At 47.0% G+C, this 20,021-nt stretch overlaps 1 protein-coding gene across 1 annotated transcript in view; it reads left to right on the plus strand.

The window, feature by feature from the left end:
* EIF5B (eukaryotic translation initiation factor 5B) overlaps positions 1 to 20,021 on the plus strand; it is a 73,732-nt gene that overhangs the window by 51,737 nt on the left and 1,974 nt on the right. The window contains exons 16-24 of the mRNA XM_080685743.1: positions 12,515 to 12,646; positions 13,044 to 13,226; positions 13,367 to 13,528; positions 14,860 to 14,991; positions 16,173 to 16,304; positions 16,398 to 16,474; positions 16,574 to 16,738; positions 18,072 to 18,210; positions 19,619 to 19,780. Coding sequence (XP_080541869.1) covers positions 12,515 to 12,646; positions 13,044 to 13,226; positions 13,367 to 13,528; positions 14,860 to 14,991; positions 16,173 to 16,304; positions 16,398 to 16,474; positions 16,574 to 16,738; positions 18,072 to 18,210; positions 19,619 to 19,780 — 1,284 coding nt within the window. The remainder of the gene's footprint in view (positions 1 to 12,514; positions 12,647 to 13,043; positions 13,227 to 13,366; positions 13,529 to 14,859; positions 14,992 to 16,172; positions 16,305 to 16,397; positions 16,475 to 16,573; positions 16,739 to 18,071; positions 18,211 to 19,618; positions 19,781 to 20,021) is intronic.

The following is a 20,021-nucleotide window of genomic DNA, read 5'->3' on the forward strand; positions in this document are numbered from 1 at the left end:
ATACTTTCCCAATGAACTGTTTTTGAATCTTCGTTGAAAATCAGTTGACTGTATGTATGTTTATTGACCCATGTATGTGTCCATCCTTGTGCAACTGCTGCCCTGGCTTGGCTACTGTAGTTTCATAGTAATGTCTTGAAAGCAGGTGGTGGTAAGTTCTTTAATTTTTTGTTTCTCAAAATTGTTTTGGTTACCTTAGGGTCCTTGAATTGCCATGTAAAGTTTAGAATCAGCGCCTTAAAGCTCTTTAAAAATATATATATACTAGAGGCCTGGTGCATGGATTCGTTCACTGTTTGGGAGCGTGGCCTGCGGGGATTGGCCCGCTGTGGGTATCCCGCTCATTCCGGTCAGCTGAGTGGTGTTCCCACTGTGGGAGTGCACTGACCACCAAGGGGCAGCTCCTGCGTTGAGCGTCTGCCCCCTGGTGGTCAGTGCGCGTCATAGCAACTGGTCGACGGGTCGTTTTGGTCATTCTGCCATTTGGTTGCTGGGCTTTTATATGTAGACTAGAGGCCCAGTGCATGAAATTCGTGCCCTGGGGCGGGGGGGCGGGTCCCTCAGGCCGGCCTGCACTCTCTCGCAGTCTGGAACCCTTGTTCCTTACTGCCCGCCTGCTCGCTGCTCCTTATTGCTTGGCTCGCTGCATCTGCCCCCTGGTGGGGAGGGACCTCGGGAGGGCTCCAGGGTATGTCCGGCCTGTCTCACTCAGTCCCTGTTGGCCAGACCCCAGCAGCAAGGTAACCTACTGGTCAGAGCATCGCCCCCTGGTAGTGAACGTCATAGCGACTGGTCGACCAGTTGACTGTCTTACCCCTGGTGGTCAGTGCATGTCATACCGAGCAGTTGAGCAGCCTTAGCATACCATTAGCGTATTACACTTTGGTTGAACAGCCAACTGGACCACCAGACAATTAGCATATTAGGCTTTTATTATATAGGATTTTTATTGATTTGAGAGAGGAAGGGAGAGGGAGAGAGACATAGAAACGACGAGAGAGAATCATTGATCAGCTGCCTTCTGCAGGTACCCCCACTGTAGATCGAGCCCAAAACCTGGGTATGTGCCGTGACTGAGAATCAAACTGTGACCTGGTGCATAGGTCAGTGCTCAACCACTGAGCCACACAGGCCAGGCTAGAATCAGCTTATTAATTTTATAAGATGCTTTCCAGGATTTTGATTGGGATATTTAATCTGTAAATTCTGGGAGAATTGACATTTTAACAAAATTGAATCTTCTCATCAGTGAATATGGTATCTCTCTTCATTTACCTTGGCAATAATTTATAGTTTCATTATCCCTATGTTGCACATACTTTTCTAAATTTATCCTTAGTATTCCATGGTTCCGATGCTATTGTAAACAGCATTTTAAAAATTTGGATTTCTAATGATCGCTTTTATATAGAAGCGCAGTTGATTTTTATATATTGACTTTTTATCTTGTAACTGGCCTTGTTAAAGTCATTGAATACACCTAGGAGCTTCCTTTGTAGATCATGTGGGGTTTTCTGTGTTATCTGCATATAAAGGCTATTACACGTTTTTTCTTATCTGTATGCCTTGTAAATTTTTTCTCCCTTACTACAGTAACCAGACCTTCTAGAGCAAGCATGTCAAACTCAAAGGCTAACACGGGCCAAATAAACAAGGTTGAAGTTTATGTGGGCCGCAGGAAAAACAAAAGCTTCAATTTTCATAGAAATGTAGGTTTATTTCGATAGAGACATGCATAATACAAAGGGCTGAAATAAATGAGTCATCGTTAACATAAAATAATAGAACATTTTAATAAAAATTAATATTTTTTTCTTGAGCATTAACTTATCAGACACGGAATAACTGCACAAATTAGTAAGCGTAACGCAAATAAACCTATTTTTCTTGTTCTGTGAAAGCAAAATATTTCCTGTTGTGCACACCAAACAAGTCAGTCCAAGACTAATGATGTGGCCATCAGCTGCTAAAATATTCACTGCTAGTATTAGTGGAGAGAGATGGTGCGCCTGCATGTAAGGCACGTAAGGGAAATGAATGCAACACGATTATAGTAACCAGTCATTAGCGAACATCGTAGTTATTAATAATAATGTATAACAGGAGATTGTAAATATTTAATTATGAAATTTTATTAAAATGATTCTTAAATACTGTTATATTGGCTGGGCTGCAAAAATATTCGTTGTGGGCCACATGCAGCCTGTGGGCCACAGGTTTGACATGCTTCGTCTAGACTAGAGCAATGTTAAATAGAAGTGATGATGCACGTCCTTGCTCTCTTTTTGATCTTGGGGAAAGTGCTCTGTTTTCTCTATTAAGTATGTCAGCTGTAGAGTCTTTTGAAATGCACTTCATTAAGTTGAGGATGTTCTCTTCTATTCTGAGTTGCTTAGAGTGGTTTTTTGTTGTTGTTAATCCTCACCTGAGGATATTTTTCCCATTAATTTTTTTTAGAGATAGTGGAAAGGAGAGAGGGTGGGAGGGATGGGAAAAGGGAGGGAAGAGAGAGACGAGAGAGAGAGAGACATCAGTGTCAAACACATCGATTGGTTATCTCCTGCACACACCCCAACACTAGCCAGGGATCGAACCTGCAACCCAGGTACGTGCCCTTGAGCAGGAATCAAACCCTCTACCCTTCGGTGTTCAGGCCGAAGCTCAAACCACTGAGGAACACCAGCCAGGGCAAGAGTGTTGTTTTCATGAGTCATGAATGATTGCTGACTTCTGTCAGATGCTACTCTGCATTGAGATGTTCATGTGGCTTTTCTCCTTTATTCTGTGGCAACATGAATCATTGATGAGATTCTTGGGAGACTTTACTAACTTTTTATTATTAAGACTTCTTTAGAGCAGTGTAAGTTTTACCGTAGAACAGAGGGAAAGGTATAAAGATTTCCCATATAGCTCTGCCTCCTCACATGCATAGCCTTCCCCCTTATGGACACCACCTATCACAGTGCAAAACTGATTGTAATTAATGGGAAGAAAAAAAACTGGTTATAATTGATGAACCTACATTATCCCCAAAGTCCGTATGTGACATTAGGGCAGTGGTCAGCAAACTGCGGCTCGCGAGCCGCAGTTTGCCGCTCTGTTGACTAATGAGTTTGCCGACCACTGACCTAGACTCTCGATTCCAATAATTACAGGCTGTTGTTGTTCCTTGTGATTAAGCCCCTGTCCCAGTGGTCAGCAAACTCATTAGTCAACAGAGTGGCAAACCGCAGCTCGCGAGCCGCATGTGGCTCGTGAGCTGCGGTTTGCCGACCACTAGGGTTTACTCTTGTACATTCTGTGGGTTTGGACAGATGTGTATGACATATATCCATCATTATGGCATCATACCAAGTAGTTTTCACTGCCCTAAAACGCCTCTGTTCATCCCCCCCCGCAACCACTGGTTGGTTGACTCTCTCCATAGCTTTGCCTTTTCCAGAATCACAGTTGGAATCATACAATGTGTATAGCCTTTCACAGTGACTTCTCTCACTTAGCTATATGCATTAGATGTGCCCCATGCCTTTTCACGACTTGATAGCGGATTTCATTTCGCGCTGAGTAACACCCCGTTATATGGGTGACCTCGGTCTATCCATCTCCCCATGAAGGACATCTTGGCTATTTCCACGTTTGGGCACTTAGAGGAAAGCTGCTCTAGCCCTCCGTGTGCAGGTGTTATGTGGATAAGTTTCCACGCCTCCGGTAAGTCTGGTGACAGGATCCAATGGAAAGAGGGTTTGGTTTTGTTAAGTAGCTACCAAACGGCCTTTCAGAATGGCTATACTTTGTGTATTCCCACAAGCAACGAATGAGAGTTCCTGTGGCTCCCCATCCTCAGTTTGGTTTTGCGATTTGGATTTTGGCCATTCTGATGGGTGTGTAGTGTTGTCTCCTTGTTTCAGCTTGTGTTTCCTGGTAACAGAAGATGTGGGACATGTTTTAATGTGGGGATTTGCCATCTGTGTATCATTGGTGGGGTGTCTGTTAAGCTCTTGGGCTTATTTTTAAATTGGATTCCTTGCTTTCTTTATTGTTGAGTTTTAAGAGCTCTTTGTATTTTGGATATTAGGTCTCTAATCAGAGATGTTTTTCAGATATTTTATCCCAGATTGGCTTGTCCTCTCACTGGCTGGCTCACTCTCTCACAAGCAGAAGGGCTCCTATTAATGGAGCTGGAGCTTGTCCACTCTCTTTCCTGGCCTCTGCTTTGGTGCTGTATCTGAGCAGTTATTAGCATAGTAAAGGGCATCTAGGCTTTTTCCTGTGCTATAGGAGTTTCTGTATTTTACATTTAGGTCTGTGATCCATTCTGAGGTGATTTTTGTGAAGGCTGTAAGGTCTGTATGATGCATGTGGGTGGTTTTTCCAGCACTGTTAAAATGTCAGACTAACAACAACCTTGCACTACTGAAATAACCCTTGCTCAGGATCAGTGGGCTTAGTCATGGTTCAATTTTTGTTCCTAAATTGCTAGATTTGATTTGCTCTTTTTTAAAAAATACATTTTTATTGATTTCAGAGAGGAAGGAAGTGGGAGGCAGAGATGGAAACATCCATGATGAGAGAGAATCATGGATTGGCTGCCTCCTGCACATCCCCCACTAGGGATCAAGCCCTCAACCTGGGCACGTGCTCTTGACTGGAATTGAACCTGGGACCTTTCAGTTTGCAGGCCGATGCTCTATCCACCAAGCCAAACTGGCCAGGGCTGATTTGCTCAGTTTTGTTGCAGAGTTTTGTGTTCATGAGGACATTGGTATGTAACTTTTTTTTTTTTTTTAAATTCTTATTCAGATTATTACAATTGTTTCTCCTTTTTCCCCACATAGCTCCCCTCCACCCGGTTCCCACCCCACCCTCAGCCCTTACCTCCCCCCCACTGTCCTCATCCATAGGTGTATGATTTTTGTCCAGTCTCTTCCTGAACCCCCCATACCCATTTCCCCCTGAGAATTATCAGTCCACTTCCTTTCTATGCCCCTGGTTCTGTTATATTCACCAGATGATTCTGTTCCTCAGGTTTTTAATTCACTTGATTTTTAGGTACACTTGTTGATAGATATGTATTTGTTGTTCATAATTTTTATCTTTACTTTTTTCTTCTTCTTCTTCTTTAAGAATACCTTTCAGCATTTCATATAATACTGGTTTGGTGGTGATGAACTCCTTTAGCTTTTTCTTATCTGTGAAGCTCTTTATCTGCCCTTCAATTCTGAATGATAGCTTTGCTGGGTAGAGTAATCTTGGTTGTAGGTTCTTGCTATTCATCACTTTGAATATTTCTTGCCACTCCCGTCTGGCCTGCATAGTTTCTGTTGAGAAATCAGCTGACAATCGAATGGGTGCTCCCTTGTAGGTAATTAACTGTTTTTCTCTTGCTGCTTTTAAGATTCTCTCTTTGTCTTTTGCTCTTGGCATTTTAATTATGATGTGTCTTGGTGTGGTCCTCTTTGGATTCCTTTTGTTTGGGGTTCTGTGTGCTACCAGGACTTGTAAGTCTATTTCTTTCACCAGGTGGGGGAAGTTTTCAGTCATTATTTCTTCCAATAGGTTTTCAGTATCTTGCTCTCTCTTTTCTTCTGGCACCCCCATAATTCTGATGTTGGTGCACTTGAAGTTGTCCCAGAGGCTTCTTACACTATCTTCAACTTTTTGGATTCTTCTTTTTTTTGCTTTTCCAGTTGAGTGTTTTTTGCTTCTTTGTATTTCAATTCTTTGACTTGATTCTTGTGTTCCTCTAGTCTGTTGTTGGGTCTCTGTATAATATTTTTTATTTCAGTCAGTGTATGTTTAATTTCTAGTTGGTCCTTTTTCATATCTTCGAGGGTCTCGTTATATTTATTGGCCTTTTCTAGGATATTCTTGAAAAGCCTTATAACCGTGGTTTTGAATTCTATATCCAGACGTTTGTTTTCCTCCATTTCTTTCGTTTGTGATCTGTTTCTTTGTTGCCGCATTTTCACTGCTTCCCTGAGTTGGTAGGGTAGATTTGTGTGCTAGGTTTCCTATATGGCCCAGTGGGTCGGCCTCCCCAGTTAACCTGAGGTGGACACTCCTTGTGCACCCCTTGTGGACTGTGTGTACTGCTTTGTTGTAGTTAAGTCTTGATTGTTGTTCGTATCACTGGGAGGAATTGACCTCCAGGCCAGTTGGCTGTAAGGATCAGCTGTGTCTACGCTGGGAGAAGTTCGGTGCTGGAGACAGCCTTATAGGATTAGACTTGCCAAATTGCAGTAGCCTCTGTGCTCAGCTTGGATGGGGTGGAGTCTCAGGGCGGAGCAGACAGTCTTGGCTTCCCATCAGCCTTGCCCTTGCGCACGTGCCTCTAGACCTCTGCCTTCCCCGGCTCCCGAGTCTCTGCCCGAGAGTCCAGATTCCCCCCACAAGAGCGTAGTTCCCCAGGGGCTCTCCTGGAACTGGGTTTCAGTGCAGTCAGAACTGGGGCTCAGTGCAGTCAGGAGCTTCCTACTCCCTTGTGCTAGGGAAAGCCTGTGGCAACCTCCGCAGCCTTGTGCACACTGGCGCGCGCCCCCAGACCCCTGCCCGCCGGGGCTCCCCCGGGTCTCCCCCGGGTCTCCGAGTGCCTTTCTCTCTACCTGACAGTCCAGACTCCCCCTGTATGAGGCTGGGTCCACGGGGTTTCACCCGGGACTGGGGTTCAGTGCAGTCAGAACTGGGGTTCAGTGCGGTCGGGGGCTTCCTTCCCCCTTCCGCCAGAGAAAGTCAGCCAGGCTCTCAGCCGCCCTTCCTCTCTGCGCGCACGAAGACCCTTTGCCGTACCTCCAATTCTCTGTGAGCTTTTCTCTTTCCTTCTAGTTGTAGAATTTTCACTCAGCCAGCTTTTCTGTGGTTCTGGATGGTGTCCGTTCTGTCTTTTAGTTGTAGTTTTGAAATTGTTGTGCGAGGCAGCAGTTTAGGTGCTTACCTATGCCGCCATCTTGGTTTTCACATTATTATATTTTTTCGGTATGTAACTTCCTTGTACTGCCTTCTGACTGGTTTTGATATCTGGGTAATGATGGCCTCCTCAGACAGTTAAGTATTTCCTCCTTGCCCTGGCCGGTTTGGCTTAGTGGATAGAGCATCAGCCTTTGGACCAAAGGATCCTGGGTTTGATTCCGGTCAAGGGCACGTACCTCAGTTGCAGGCTCTTCCCTGGTTGGGGCTGGTGGAGGAAGCAACCAATTCATGTATTTTTCTCATATCAATGTTTCTGTCTTTCTCTCTTTATTCGCCTTAAAAACCAGTGGAAAAATATTCTTGGGTGAGGATTAACAACAGCAAAAAGTATTTCCTCCCTCTATTTTCTGACAGACTTAAGTAGAAATATTATTTCTTCTTTAAGTGGTTTATAGAATTCATCAGTAAAGTCCCACCTCAGCTTGGAGTTTCTTAAGTTGGTGTAGTTATTTAGGTTTTTTATTTTTCTTTTGTCAGTAGAGACCTTTGTCTTTCAAAGAACCATCTTTTGCTTTTATTGATATTCTCTATTGTTGGTCTGCTGTTTGTTATTGACTTCCAGTGTTATGTCATTTCCTTCTTTCTATTTTGTTTTCATTTGCTCTTTTTTGTATTTCTGAAGGTGGAAGCTTAGATTATTTTCAGGCATTTCCCCCCTAACATAAGCACTGAAAGGGATGCTTAGCATTGTTAAAAATACTGCTCAGACGTGTTGTGTTTAATCAATTAGATCAGAATATTTCCACTTAGTATAGAATTCTGGGTTTAAAAACATCTTTTCCTCCATCATTTCTTTTTGGCCTTTATCTCTAGTTAATCTTTGTTCCCTGTATGTGATGTATCTGTCTTTCTTTGGCTACTTTTAAGACTTTTTAAAAGCTTCATCAATGAGATTATGTAATAGTTCTCTTTATACTTATCCTACTTTGGTTTTCTTAGATTTGTGAATTTCTAATTATCAATTTTTAAAAAATGTATGGTCATTATTCAGATATCTTTCTGCTCTCTTTTCTTTCTTTGATAGAATTTTAGGACTTTTCAGAACTTGAGTCACTCCTAATATTGTCCCATTAGTGACTGACTTTTTTTTCTTTTCCCCTTTCATTCTTTTTTTCTCCGTATGTTTCAGTTGAGATAACTTTTTATTGCTGTCTTCAAGGTCACTAATCTTCTTTTGCAATATGTAATTTGCTGTTACGCTCATCCAGTGAATTTTTTATTTCAGATTATATATACTATATATTTTAATTACAAGTTTCATGTTTTTCCTTTAAAGTAGTTTTATATACTTACTAAAGGCCTGGTGCATGAAATTCGTGCACTGGGGGGTGTGTCCCTCAGCTCAGCCTGCACCCTCTTCAATCTGGAACCCCTCGATAGATGTCTGACTGACCATTTAGGCCCGATCCAGGCAGGATCGGGCCTAAACGGGCAGTCAGACATCCCTCTCACAATCCAGGACTGCTGGCTCCCAAGTGCTCGCCTGCCTTCCTGCCTTCCTGATTGCCCCTAACCGCTTCTGCCTGCCAGCCTGATCACCCCCTAACCACTCCCCTGGCAGCCTAATTGATGCCTAACTGCTCCCCTGCAGGCCTGGGTCCCCCCAACTGCCCTTCCCTGCAGGCCCGGTTGCCCCCAACTTCCCTCCTCTGCTGGCCTGGTCACCCCTAACTGCCCTCCCCTGCTGGCCTGATTGCCCCCAACTGCCCTCCGTTGCAGACTTGGTCCCTCCAAACTGGCCTCCCCTGCTGGCCATCTTGTGGCGGCCATCTTTTGTCCACATGGGGGCTGTCATCTTTGACCGCATGGGGCAGCGATCTTGTGTGTTGGAGTGATGGTCAATTTGCATGTTATTCTTTTATTAGATAGGATTACTTAGGATAGAGGCCTGGTGCAGGGGTGGGGGCTGGCTGGTTTGCCCTGAAGGGTGTCCCGGATCAGGGTGGGGGTTCCCTTGGGGAGTGGGGCGGCCGGAGTGAGGGGCCTGTGGTGGTTTGCAGGCCGGCCACGCCCCCCATCGACCCAAGCGGAGGCCCTGGTATCTGGGATTTATTTATCTTCTACAATTGAAACTTTGTAGCCTGGAGTGGAGCCAAGCCTTCTGCTTGCTCCGAGGCAGCAGCCATTTCTATTGGGATTTATGTATCTTCTACAATTGAAACTTTGTAGCTTTGAGTGGAGCCTAGCCTTCTGCTCGCTCTGTGGCTGCAGCCATTTTTGTTGGGATTTATTTATCTTCTATAATTGAAACTTTGTAGCCTTGAGCAGAGGCCAAGGCAGGGCAGGGCTGGGGAAGCTTGGCTTCCTCCATCGCCAGGGGCAACTCAAGCCTCCTGCTCTCTTCAGCTCTGTGGCTGCCGCCATTTTTGTTGGGATTTATTTATCTTCTATAAGTGAGATTTTGTAACCTTGAGTGGAGGCCTGGGCCGGTCAGGGCAGGCGGAAAGCTTAGCTTCCTCCATTGCCCAGGAAAACCAAGCCTCTTGCTCTCTTCCTGGCCGCAGCCATCTTGGTTGGGTTTATTTGCATACTCGCTCCTGATTGGCTGGTGGGCTTGGCTTATGGGTGTAGCGGAGGTATACGGTAAATTTGCATATTACTGTTTTATTAGATAGGATGAGTAATTTAAGGACCTTTGTGAGAGGCCATGTCCCATGTGGCTTAGGGTTCGGGATCTGGAGAAGGGCTGCGGGCAAATGACAAGACTAGACAAGAAATATGAATTTGGAAATCATGGGGGGTTAGGTAGAGAATCCAACTCTAGGGGAAGACTTTACTGGTGCCAGGCCCTGCCAACCTTTTATTCAATTTTGGATACACATATTGCCCTTAGGCAGCCAGGTAATTCCGGTAACAGACGGACTATCTTAAAGGTCAGTAAATATTAGTAAAGATTTGCTTTGAGACTATTTGGTCAGGAAATTGCTTGAGCCACCATTGTCTTGACTAAAACAGTCAGTGCATAGCTTTGGCCCTTGCCAGAGCTCAAGGTTCACCAGCATTCCAGGCTCCTTGCTTACACTTTTCTGATAGTGAAGACAATGGGTAGCTTCCAACAGACCTTGTATGCTAATTTTACTATCTTTTTGTCATTTCTGGGTCTATTACCACTTGCTGGTTTTTCTCCTTAGTGGCATTCCAGTTGGCCTACTTTTTTATATTATGTCCCTAGACCAGCTGTGGGCAAACTACGGCCCGCGGGCCGGATCCGGCTGTTCTATCCGGTTCTCTTGCTCTCCCCTCCGCTCCTTTACTTTGAATTTATATTAGTTCACACAAACACTCCATCCATGCTTTTGTTCCGGCCCTCCGGTCCAGTTTAAGAACCCATTGTGGCCCTCGAGTCAAAAAGTTTGCCCACCCCTGCCCTAGACTCAACTGCTTTAAAAAAACTATTAAATCATTTTCGCCTCTGTACCCATTTATCACTTTTTTGAAAAATGAGGGAAAATAGATCTGATTAAACATATTAAATCCCAATTTGAGCAATAGAATAATTAAAATGTGCTATTCTCTGAGATTGGGAATAATTACTAGTATTTTTTTTTTTTTTTTTTTTTTTTTTTTTTTTTTTTTTTTTGTATATAATTTTCCTGGTGATGCTATTTGCTGTAATTGATCCTTGTTCCTGTCTGCTATTGATACAAAATCATTTTGGAATTCCAACATGTGGTGGTGGAGCTGGGTCATTCTGGGATCTCATCTTTTGCAAACAGATGGTCGCCTCTCAGGACTCAGCTGTTTCTAATTTAGGAGGGGATGCAGTTCAGGTTGTCAGGGGCTTTTGGTGAAATAAAATATGAGTAATTCACACTTCTGGATAAATAAAATTTACACTAGTGGCCCGGTGCACGAAATTCATGCACATTAAAAGGGTATTAATTAGAGGAAATAATTTAATATTGCTGTTTGCCCTTTCTCTATAATAGAAGTGTCAGAGATGAAAGAAAATTAGTAAAATGTATATGAAAACCTTCCTTCTGTCAGAGTCTGGGGTGCACCATGGGACCCAGAGTCAAGTCCCTGCCCACCCACATGCGCCTCAAAATCGCATGAGACCCAGACCCAGCTGGCGCCCCCCCCCCCCCCCCCCCATTAGGCTAGATCCAAACCCGGCCAGTCCCATCCTTGTCAAGCCCTGCCAGGCAGGGGGCGTGGTCTGACGTCGCCCAGCCCAGCCCAGGGCGGGGGGTGTGCCTTCAGGTCCCACGTCAATCCCCTATGGGTGGGGGGCATGGCCTGAGGTCCCCTATCATGCCCTGCCAGGTGGGGGGGCGCAGCCTCAGGTCCCCCATCAAGCCCCACCAGCAGTGGTGTGCAGCCTCAGGTCCCCCGTCAAGCCACGCTGGGCGGGGGGCACAGCCTGAGTTCACCCAACCCAGCACTGGGGGTGTACCTTGAGGTCCCCTGTCAAGCCCCAATGGGTGGGGGGCATGGCCTGAGGTCCCCTATCAAGCCCTGCCAGGTGGGGGGGCGCAGCCTCAGGTCCCCCATCAAGCCTCACCAGCAGTGGTGTGCAGCCTCAGGTCCCCCGTCAAGCCACGCTGGGCGGGGGGCACAGCCTGAGTTCACCCAACCCAGCACTGGGGGTGTACCTTGAGGTCCCCTGTCAAGCCCCAATGGGTGGGGGGCATGGCCTGAGGTCCCCTGTCGAGTCCAGCCAGGCAGGGGGGCATGGCCTGAGGTCCCCTGTCGAGCCCAGCCAGGCAGGGGGGCACAGCCTCAGGTCCCCTGGCTCGGGGCTATGGTGGGTGGTGCGGCCTGAAGTCCCCTGTCAAGCCCCACCTGGTGGAGGGTGTGGCCTGAGTTCCCCTGACCCAGCACTGGGGGTGCACTTTGAGGTCCCCTGTCAAGCCCCGCTGGGTGGGGGGCACGGCCTGAGGTCCCCTGTCAAGCCCAGCCAGGCAGGGGGGCGCAGCCTCAGGTCCCCTGGCCCGGTGTTGGGGCAGGGGGCGCAGCCTGAAGTCCCCTGTCAAGCCTCACCTGGTGGGGGGCGCAGCCTGAGGTCCCCCAGCCTGGCGCTGGGGCGGGGGGGAGCAGCTTGAGGTCCCCTAGCCCAGCACCAGGATGAGAAGCGCACCTTGAGGTCCCCATCAAGACCCGCCGGGCGGAGGGCATGGCCTCAGGTCCCCTGGCCTGGTGCCAGGGTGGGGGGTGCGGCCTGAGGTCCCCCAGCCTGACACCAGGGCAGGGGGCGCAGCCTGAGGTCCCCTGTCAAGCCCTGCCAGGTGGAGGGCATGGCCTGAGGTCCTTTGTAAAGCCCTGTCGGGTGGGGGACATGGCCTGAGGTCCCCTGTCAAGCCCTGGCAGGGTGGGGCACTTGCCTGAGGTCCCCTGTCAAGCCCCACAGGGGCGGGGGTGGGTGTAGCCTCAGGTCCCTGCTGATTGCTCATTAAGGCTCCTTATGGGAACTTGGCCTCAGCTGTGGGTGTAGCCATCTTATGGAGTGATGGTCAATTAGCATATTCCCTCTTTATTAGATAGGATGAGGAATTTTCTGGAGCATTTATTAACCTTTTTAAATGTTTTCTATGAAAAACTCTTCCAGATTGATAGGCTGTATGATTGGAAAAAAAGCCCTGAGTCCGATGTGGCGGCCACTTTAAAGAAGCAGAAAAAGAACACAAAAGATGAATTTGAGGAGCGAGCAAAGGCTATTATAGTAGAATTTGCACAGCAGGTAAGAAAGCTATCCATTCAGTATGAAGAGGCTGCATGTGGAGCAGTGTTTTCTTTCATTGCCTTGTCAGTCACTAATACTGGTTCTGTTCTCCTATTCATGGAACTTAGTGACTTACTCTTTCCCCTTACCCCTTTTCCTTTGTAAATCAGAAAGTGCGTATTTCAAAGATCTCTGGGTAGTTTTAATGTTTAAATTTTAAAACTGAGTTAACTTGGGAACTTTTTCTGAAACAATGAATGCCTCAGGATATGCATGACTTTTTCTTGAGTGTTTCTGATGAGTTTCAGGATTAGCCATTTGCTCGTTCAGCTTTTAGTTGGGTAAAGCATTTCTGTTCTGGAGATGGCCCTCTACAGCTTGGCCTTGTGGGTGATTTTGCACTTTATGTCTTTAGGGTTTGAATGCGGCTTTGTTTTATGAGAATAAAGATCCCCGCACTTTTGTGTCCTTGGTACCTACCTCTGCACATACTGGTGATGGAATGGGAAGTCTCATCTACCTTCTTGTCGAGTTGACGCAGACCATGCTGAGCAAGAGGCTAGCCCATTGTGAAGAGCTGCGGGCACAGGTGATGGAGGTAAGGTCAGCTGGGCAGGCAATTGTCTTTTTTTTTTTTAAAAAAAAAACCAGTAGGTTCCTGGGTGGGGATGTTTACTGCTGTTAGATTTAATCAGCATGGCGCGTTGTAGCATATACTTCTTTGCAACCATGTCTCAGGTTAAGGCTCTCCCAGGAATGGGCACCACTATAGATGTGATATTGATCAATGGCCGTTTGAAGGAAGGAGATACAATTATTGTTCCCGGAGTGGAAGGACCCATCGTAACTCAGATCCGAGGCCTCTTGTTGCCTCCACCTATGAAGGAGTTACGAGTGAAGGTAAGCCGCGGTGGTCAGCAGTGACCTGTGGGGGCTTGTCGCGTTGGGAAACTGCTGAGGTCGCTTCCTCATTTTTGAGTGCTGCTTGGCTCACTACGCACATGCACACACACCCCACTTTATGTTAGAGGTCTTCATGTAGGAGGGACCAGTCATGTTGGCAAATAAGAATCTTCTTATTCGCCAACTAAGCTCTTGATAAGAACTAAAGCACACCGCTAAGTAATTTTTCATCACCACTTTTATTGTTAAATAAGACACTCATACAGAAAAATACACACAGGACATAGAAAAGTGTAATAAATTTTTAGGAAGCAGACAACCAGATCAAGGAAAAGAGCGCTGCTGGACCCCCAGGAGTCTCTGTGTGCCTCTCCTGGGCTCAGCTCCCTCGGTCCCAGAGGGAACCGTGTGCTCCATTGTCATGATAGTAATGCGTGTCCTTGCTCTCTGACTGCCAGCTTCCATACCTGAGAGTACGCCCTTATAAAGGACTGACTTTCTATGCATCACGTCCTCATTTTTCCTTTGCATCCTGCTGCTTTCAGTCAAGAAATACAGATTTATGGGTGTTGTTGCAGTTGTGGTTCCCCTTCGCTGTGTATGGTGGGCCATTGCACAAGTACTTCATGGTCAGTTTGATCTCTTGGTAATAACAGAGCGCAGCTGGCTCCAGTTCTACAATTCATTGCCAACACTCGTGAATATGGGTGTATTGTCTACTGGGGCAGTTGCACAGGTTTCTCCTGGGTATGCATAGGAGTGAACTGTGGACTCATTGCTTAGGCTTAGCGCCACCTTCAGTAGGGAAGGCCACAGTGTCCACAGTGAGTGTGATATGTTGCACTCCCAGCTGTGTCCATTATTCACATCTTTCAGCTCTCGATGCTGATTATTCTGTTTTTCCCATTCTAGTGGCTGTGTAGCTCTTGCTGTTCCAGGTGGGACTTGCCTGATTGAAACATGGTGGCCATTATTTTGTTTATAGCCATTTGAATTTCTTTATGAAATGCCTATTGTGCCCTGGCATTGTCTCTCCTTAGCAGATTTCTGAGTTGTTTAGCAGTCAGTGTACCAGTCTGATTGGTGGATAGGTAGTGCTTCATTTTGTCCTATTCTGTAACTTTTTTTAATCTCTTTCTCTGGCACCTTGAGAAACAGAACTACTTAATTTTATTGTCGATTTTATCAAGCTTTTATTTTGTGTATTGCTTTTTGTGTCTAGTTTAAGAAATCTTTACCCTAACATCATGAAAATATTGTCTCTTACGTCATCTCCTGGTGCTGAGCACTTTCCCGATGACAGTGGTAACGTGCTTTGGTCTCTGCAGAACCAGTATGAGAAGCACAAAGAGGTGGAAGCAGCTCAGGGCGTGAAGATTCTCGGCAAAGACCTGGAGAAAACGCTGGCCGGCTTACCCCTGCTGGTGGCGCACAAGGAGGATGAGATTCCGGTCCTTAAAGTAAGTTGTTTTTCCTCTGGAGCCACCTGACCTGTCGTGGGGCAGAGGGATTTGCACTAGGAATGGCGAGTGAAGCCTTAGGTCATGGCCTCTTTGCACACAGTTGACACTTTAAACATTACTCCAGTTTAAAAAAAAATTTCCTCCCAATTACTTCAGTTTGTATAATGATATGAATTGGCATAAGTAATATTTATGCCCTACAATTCTAAAGTACACATTTTACTTAAATAAAAAATAAGCCCAGCCCTAACTGGTTTGGCTCAGTGGATAGAGCGTCGGTCTGCGAATTGAAAGGTCCCAGGTTCAATTCCAGTCAAGGGCGTGTACCTTGGTTGCGGGCACATCCCCAGTAGGAGGTGTGCAGGAGGCAGCTGGTCGATGTCCCTCTCCCTTCCTCTCTTTAAAAAATCAATAAAATATATTTTAAAAATTTATCAAAAAAAGCCCAGAAGTTGTTTGATTTTTAGATGCCTGAGTATGTGGACAGAACTAGGTCCTGGGAGTCATTCAAAGCCTGTGTGCCTATTTGTAGGAGCAGATGGCACATGAGCCCAGCAGTTTCACAAAAGCGAATTGTGAGCCACAGCTTATACCACTGTTGTCAGCCCATGGCTGGTCTGGTGAGCTGGGCCCAGCACTCACTCTTCAGGCTGCACCAGTCCCAGGGCAGGGAGAAGAGGGCGGGCATGCCTCGTTGGCCAGTCCCAGGTTGGCATGGACACATGCTTCTTATTGGCATCAGCATGATTGTTTTACTTAGAATCTCCTCATCTTCAGAGGAGCAGTGACGGAGGACAGGGCTGCGAGATTAGGGTAACTTCAAAATTGAGACAGTTGAGCCGAGCCGTTGGGCCACCGAAAACACATTTCCTATGTGTCGTACTTTCAGCTTTTAAGATTATTATTGCATTCCTCTCACCATCTGCCTTATTTGCCAAGTTGAGCAGTGGTTAAACGTATTTCAGTGTTAGTAAACCCCACACAGGCGAGGCGAGGCGGGACACAGCTTGAATGTGGCCCAGAGCCCTCCACTCCTGCTCTGGTTCTGCAGTGCCGGCTCCTGTAGGCCTTGGTTTTGTTTTCAGAAGAATATTTAATGGCAAAGAGAAACACAGTTGAACTCTAGGCTGCTGCTGCTGGAGTTGTATGTACAGCCATGTAAATTCCAATTTCTTCAGGATGAATTGATCCATGAGTTAAAGCAGACATTAAATGCTATCAAATTAGAAGAAAAAGGAGTCTATGTGCAGGCGTCGACACTGGGCTCTTTGGAAGCTCTACTGGAATTCCTGAGAACATCAGAAGTGCCGGTAAGTAACCAAACCCGACTGCAGTCCGTGGGGCTCGGTTGGTGGGCTGCTTCTGCCACCTGGTCAGGTAACTTGCGGACACCCTGTCTCCAGTATGCAGGAATCAACATTGGCCCTGTCCATAAAAAAGACGTTATGAAGGCCTCGGTGATGTTGGAGCATGACCCCCAGTGAGTACTCGCCCTCCTGTGGGAGGCTGCGCCCGTGATTTCTGTGCCTGCTCCTTGGGGTGCGCTCCATTCTCATTGTCTCTCCTCTGTGACTTCCAGGTACGCAGTCATTTTGGCCTTTGATGTGAGAATCGAACGGGATGCACAAGAAATGGCTGATAGTTTAGGAGTTAGAATTTTTAGTGCAGAAATTATTTATCATTTATTTGATGCCTTTACAAAATATAGACAAGACTACAAGAAGCAGAAACAAGAGGAATTTAAGTAAGTTGGTGATTTTCCCTACTTTGGTCTTTGATGAAGAAGTTGACTATTGGAAAATTGCCCAACAGCAGCAAGGTGTGTGGACAGCAGAAGCATGGCATTTGCTGGAGGCTGTACCTGCAGTGCTGTTGCATGTGGCCCCACCCCCGCCACCTGCCAGCCGTGCGGGGACAAATCCTCGGGAGCCTTCCTGGCTTGGGTTTTGTTTTCCATTTTCAGTTTGGCAAACCGAAGTCTCTTTTATGGGGGGTAGTTGCTCCATTTGGGGACTGTCTTCCTTCTCTGGGATTGCAGGGAATGGGGAACTAGGAACTAAAACAAGGGAGGCATTCCAGGGAGCGAAGCCTGGGCCTGCAGCCGAACTGACAAGGAGCCCAGTGTAAGGGGCACTCCACAGGAGCTAGGCAGCAGTGCCCGACACTCCCTTCCTCTGGGAGCTCAGGGGAGAGACGAGCAATGAACACACCAAAAGCGAAGATAAGTGCTAAACAGCAAAACAGAGCAGGGGCGGGTCCAGATGAGGACAGCTGCAGGCAGCTCATCTCTGAGATCTAGGTTATAATCCAGCCACCCAGACACGAGTGCGAAGGACAACGCTGGGCGGAGGCCCACACAGAAACCCTTGGAGAGAGGAGTTCAGATGAGTCGGCAGGACCCAGAGCATGAGGGACCCTGTGCATGGGATGGATTTTGGAGTCAGTGATGAGGGCCCATCGGGAGGCTCCCATAGTCCAAGCCAGACACCACAAAGGCTCAGAGCAGTCACCCTCAGAGTGATGACTCAATTGGGCATATTCTCAGTTCAGACTGTAAGCATTTAGACTGAGACATGTTCACTGTAGATGGTGAAATCTAATGTGAGAAGGCTTAAGACTTAAGCTGTGAAAGCACTTGAAGCATTTGCTTCATGAGCAGGGAAACTGTGTGCTTTTGGATCATCTGATTTGGGAGCATGCTAGAGAAGAGGAGGATATGGTATGATGCCTGTGGGTCCCCAGAACAGCCTCCACATGTGCCACGTGCCACACGAGAGTAGGTCCCACGAGGTTCTAAGAGCTGAGTGCCGTCTGTAGCTCAAACTCTTCAGTCTGGGCACCAGATGCTCCTGTGGGGCAGCTTCTCTGAGACCTGGGAAGCACTTGATGGACAGAGGAGGGGTGAAGAGAGGAAGAAACCACAGAAGGTGGGTGTGGACTGAGCACCCACACCCAGGCGGCACAGTGCCGCCCGCGGGGGCCTGAGAAAGCTGCGGGAAGAAGCCTCGTGTTCACCTGTACTTGCTTTTTAGTTTAAGTGACTTTGTACTTAAAAATCCTTTGTTTTTTTCTTTTAGGCACATAGCAGTATTTCCCTGCAAGATGAAAATCCTCCCTCAGTATATTTTCAACTCCCGAGATCCCATCGTGATGGGCGTGACTGTGGAAGCAGGTCAGGTGAAACAAGGGACCCCCATGTGTGTCCCTAGCAAAAATGTAAGTGCCAGTTGTACTTTAGAACATGTGCTGTTAAGCAGTAAATGGGAGTCCGGAAATGGTGACAAAACTTATACCAAGCAGAGCGCCTTCTATACTTTAGACCGCAGTCTTGCTAAATGTCAGCATTCCTTAGTCAATCTTGGGTTTTAGCACCTGATATCAGTGCATCAGTTATGAAGACTGCAATTTTCAGTCCTCATTCACATTTCACCAATTGCCCAAAAATGACCTACTGGCTTGGTCCCGGATCCCTTCATGTGGCACTGCCTTTGGCTGTTAGTGTTTCAGTCTTCATTAGGAACAGCCTGAAGCGTCAGACAGACCATTGCTTCACAGGGCATTTCTCCACTTGGATTTTGTCTGGCTTTGTGACTAAGGAAAGGATCCTGTATGTACAGGTGCCCAGGGGTCTCGTGCATTTCACACAGGTTGTCTCATTGTCAGTGACCCGATTGCTGGGGAAGGTGTGTGCTGCTAGCTCAGCCTCTCCATTAGAGACACATCTTTCCCCTTTGTCATTAATTACTAGGTGGTCTGTGGGGTACTTTGAGTCCCTATGATCTCCTGTTCCTCAGCCTTTATCCCAGAAGCTTTAACCATTGGCATAAGTCAATTATTACATAAATGGTTGCAAAATTGTGATTCTCCCCTCCCCGCCTTGTAAAGAACCTCACCCCCCTGACCTTTTCATTGAGTATCCATACACTCAGCTTTGTTTTGTAAATTCTGCTGTTGTAATCCATTACCAATACTTTTGACCGCCAAGTTACCCGTTTGGTCTGTGGCAGCCACATGCCCCTGGAGCATCTTTCTCTTCCCAGTGCAGGATGCTGTGCCAGGCCAGGCGTCTAGTCCTTTCCTGCCCCAGACCATTCCTGTAGTTTCCATACCATTTCAGTGGGCTGAGCTAGGATATTTATTTGCAGTTATTGTCTCTTGTATGACTGGCCAACCCTCTACTTTCCCTTTTCTTAACCTCTTGTATCTCTTCCCAAGCAGAGGATGCCCCCCACCCCTATAATTGGGCCTAGGTTGCTCATAATTCATCCTCAGAATGAAATGGCCTGCAAGGCCTTCCTGACTTTTGTCCCCTGCTCCTCACCCCTTGCTCACAGCAGCCACTCCAAGCTCATTCTTGATTCTGAGCTTTGGGCACCTGTCCTGTGAAGGGTGGAACAGAAATAGAAAATAGCATACAGCACTTTCCAAGTTGTGGCCATCTCAGGAAGGGCAGGGAGGACTGTGCTGTGTCACCCTTGATTTATCAATGAGAAAACTCCACTGTGGAGATGGTAGCCATGGAGGGTCAACAGCCAAGGCTTTGACACTGGCACGAATGCTCAAAAACTGTTTTCCTCAGTGCTCAGCTCTCAGGTGCCTGCTGTCCTTTGTTCTTATTTTACAGTTTGTGGACATTGGAATAGTAACAAGTATTGAAATAAACCACAAACAAGTGGATGTTGCAAAAAAAGGACAAGAAGTCTGTGTGAAAATAGAACCTATCCCTGGTGAATCCCCCAAAATGTACGGGAGACATTTTGAAGCTACAGATATTCTCGTCAGTAAGGTAAGTCCCTCCACCAGAGGGGCACCTCTGAAGAGGCGGCGGTCCTGCTGATTTCCTCACTCGGCAGCCGGAAGGGACTGGTCGTGGGCAGGCGTGAAGGGTAGAGCGGCCCGTCGGGAAATCTGCTCACAGCGAGGGCGCCTGTCTCCCAGGTCCCCCTGCAGCACTCGCCCAGCAGCGCTGCCTTAGTGTCCTCTGTCAGAGTGGCCAACGTCTGGGGGCGGCTGGCCGCCCACTTCTC

Source organism: Plecotus auritus, assembly GCF_963455305.1.
Source record: "Plecotus auritus genome assembly, chromosome: 8".
NCBI lineage: Eukaryota > Metazoa > Chordata > Mammalia > Chiroptera > Vespertilionidae > Plecotus > Plecotus auritus.